We start from the raw sequence: 2,321 nt of genomic DNA, 5'->3' as shown, positions 1-2,321 counted from the left end.
AATAGAATGGTCTGATGGGCCACATCTGGCCCGCAGACCGCATTTTGCCCACCCCTGCTTTAAGGGCTACCTGGACTCTCTCAAAGCAGGTGATTAGTGTAATTCACCTGCAAGTGAGGCGTAGGAATGTAGTAACAGCCACCGGGGTCCTCCAAAACCTAGGATTGAGCAAGTTTTGGATGATTTATACATTTATTTGGATTACAAGTTTGACTGCAAATTCTGTGTGGTGAGAACTAGAGTTCTGACACCTTCACATGGAGTCCTTTTCATCTAAAGGCCACTTTCAAAGAGACCGTGTGAAAGCCACTGTTTTATTGTTGCTGTAGAAGAAAGGGAAGAGTGGGGGAAGGTACATGTGCTTTGTCTACAACAAGGAGTACCTTTTCATGGTGAAATGTCAGATGAGTTAATGCAGGGGAAGGTTTTTCATCTTGACCTGAATTTACTATTTTTTAAGTAGGAAGTTGCAGTGGGCCTGGCCTGGTTATAAATCATAGGGTCCTCTGCACATGCAAGTCAAGGCACGATGGGATCTGGTGTATGATCCACACAATTGCACCTCCTGCCATGCTACACAAGAAGCAAGGTCTTGTGACTGGGAGTCCCCTCAGCTGCTGTGCTTTTCCCAGCTGTGGGGGCACACCACACACCCCCATGGCTGGGAGATCACAGCAGCTGTGGTTTCCTAGTTGCAGGGGTGTGGGGCCCCTTGCAGCTGGGATCCTTGTCTGCTAGGAGTTCCCATACTGGAGGGTGCACATGCCCCTGTCTCCCATCACAGCACAGGAGGAGGGAGATCTGATCAGCTGATGGGCCTCCCCACCACAACAGCCCCTGGCCACATGTTCAATTAATGGCATGACAGGAAGCAGTTACAAAGTAATTTCACATTTTGTGGAATAACTTTGTAGCCTATTCCTCTTTTTATTCCACCATTAACTAAGTGAATGTGTGATCAGGGTGACCACTTTAAGGTATGATTTAACTGGTTAATCATGCCTTAAGTATAATATGTAGATGGGGCCTTAGTGTAGAAACAAACATTGCATTTGTGCCACTATACATTTTTATGGCAGCATAAAGCACAGCAAATACATATCCAGATCTCTTGTGGCCACACTTGTGACTGTGACACAGTAGTAATAAAATTGTGCTGCTTTATTGTAGCAGATGTCTATTTACTTTTATGGCAGGTGAGCATGGGCAGCTGGAGTTGCATGCACTATTCCACCACCCCAGGCAGGTCCTCCCTGAGACTTAAGAGGCCTGGTCCTGCACACTCTGGGAATTTCTGCACAGATTTGGTCCCCAGGAATCCCTGCCCATCTTTCCCTGCTTCCAGAGATGTGTCTCTGGCAATCTCTGGAAGCCCTGGAGATTGCCGAGGGTGCATCTCTGCACGCAGGGAACATATTGCACTGTCCTGCAAGCTCAGTAGGTGACATTTTACTCAGTGAAGTGGATCAGCTGTGCCAAGACCTGTACCAGCACAACTGATTTACTTTCTCTGGCAATGTCTACTTCTAGCCCTTGTGATGGGAGAGGTGAAGGGTTTCTCCCTCCCTCCCCCCCATGTTCACCTAAATGTAAAGGTTTTATTATAATTTTGTTATCTGATCCAGACTGAGAGATCACTTGCTTTCTGTCTGTCAACCTAAAACTAACTGGTTTGTAGTTCTTTTATCATACTAGGGCAGCTGCAAGCAGGTTTTTCAGTAGGTGGGCTTGGAGAAGTTTCTAAGGCTGGTGTGGTGGCAGGATTGAGGTGTGGGTTTTGCATTGTTCCCTTCCCTTCTATGGGACAGTTGTGTTCAAAGATGTAGTACAGGTGCATTAATTCTTTTTATGGACTGATTTGCTTTTTGTTCCAGGTGCTTGGTTCACTTTTTTACTCCTACTATATCTTTGTGCGACTCTGCATCCCTCAGTTCAGGAACATAAGTCAGGAGCCCTTCAATCTGCGAGCGTTGGTCCTCTGTATCTTCAACTCCATTCTGCCAGGTGAGACAGATGTACAGAAGGCTATACAATAGCAAGAGGGATTCCAAGGAGGTGCTAGATTAACTGACTACAGGGATTTGTGGCAGAAGGGTGATCTTCCCCTGTCCCCCTCTCCACGAGAGAGGAAACTGGTCATTCCTGGGCAGGTGCAAAAGCAACATTTAGAGCAGCAAGTTAGTACTGGCTATTATATGAGGAAGGAAGGTTTTGGGGTTGTTTTGGGTTTTTTTCCTTAGCATTGTGATGTCCCAGCTTGGTGGCCTTTTACGATCAGATCCCCAGCCTGGACATAGTGGGGATCACAGAAACGTGGTGGG

The 2,321-nt window shown here is 46.7% G+C and overlaps 1 protein-coding gene across 3 annotated transcripts in view; it reads left to right on the top strand.

The window, feature by feature from the left end:
* Positions 1-2,321, top strand: part of SOAT1 (sterol O-acyltransferase 1) — a 48,838-nt gene that overhangs the window by 40,739 nt on the left and 5,778 nt on the right. For all 3 annotated transcript variants that reach the window (XM_019501809.1, XM_019501810.1, XM_019501808.1), the window contains exon 12: positions 1,875-2,004. In XM_019501809.1, the coding sequence (XP_019357354.1) occupies positions 1,875-2,004 (130 nt within the window). The remainder of the gene's footprint in view (positions 1-1,874; positions 2,005-2,321) is intronic.

Source organism: Gavialis gangeticus, unplaced genomic scaffold (assembly GCF_001723915.1).
Source record: "Gavialis gangeticus isolate Ggan-Ray unplaced genomic scaffold, GavGan_comp1, whole genome shotgun sequence".
In the NCBI taxonomy this organism is placed as follows: domain Eukaryota; kingdom Metazoa; phylum Chordata; order Crocodylia; family Gavialidae; genus Gavialis; species Gavialis gangeticus.
The sequence above is the reverse complement of the archived record's forward strand: the minus strand, read 5'-3'. Positions and strand labels throughout refer to the sequence as shown.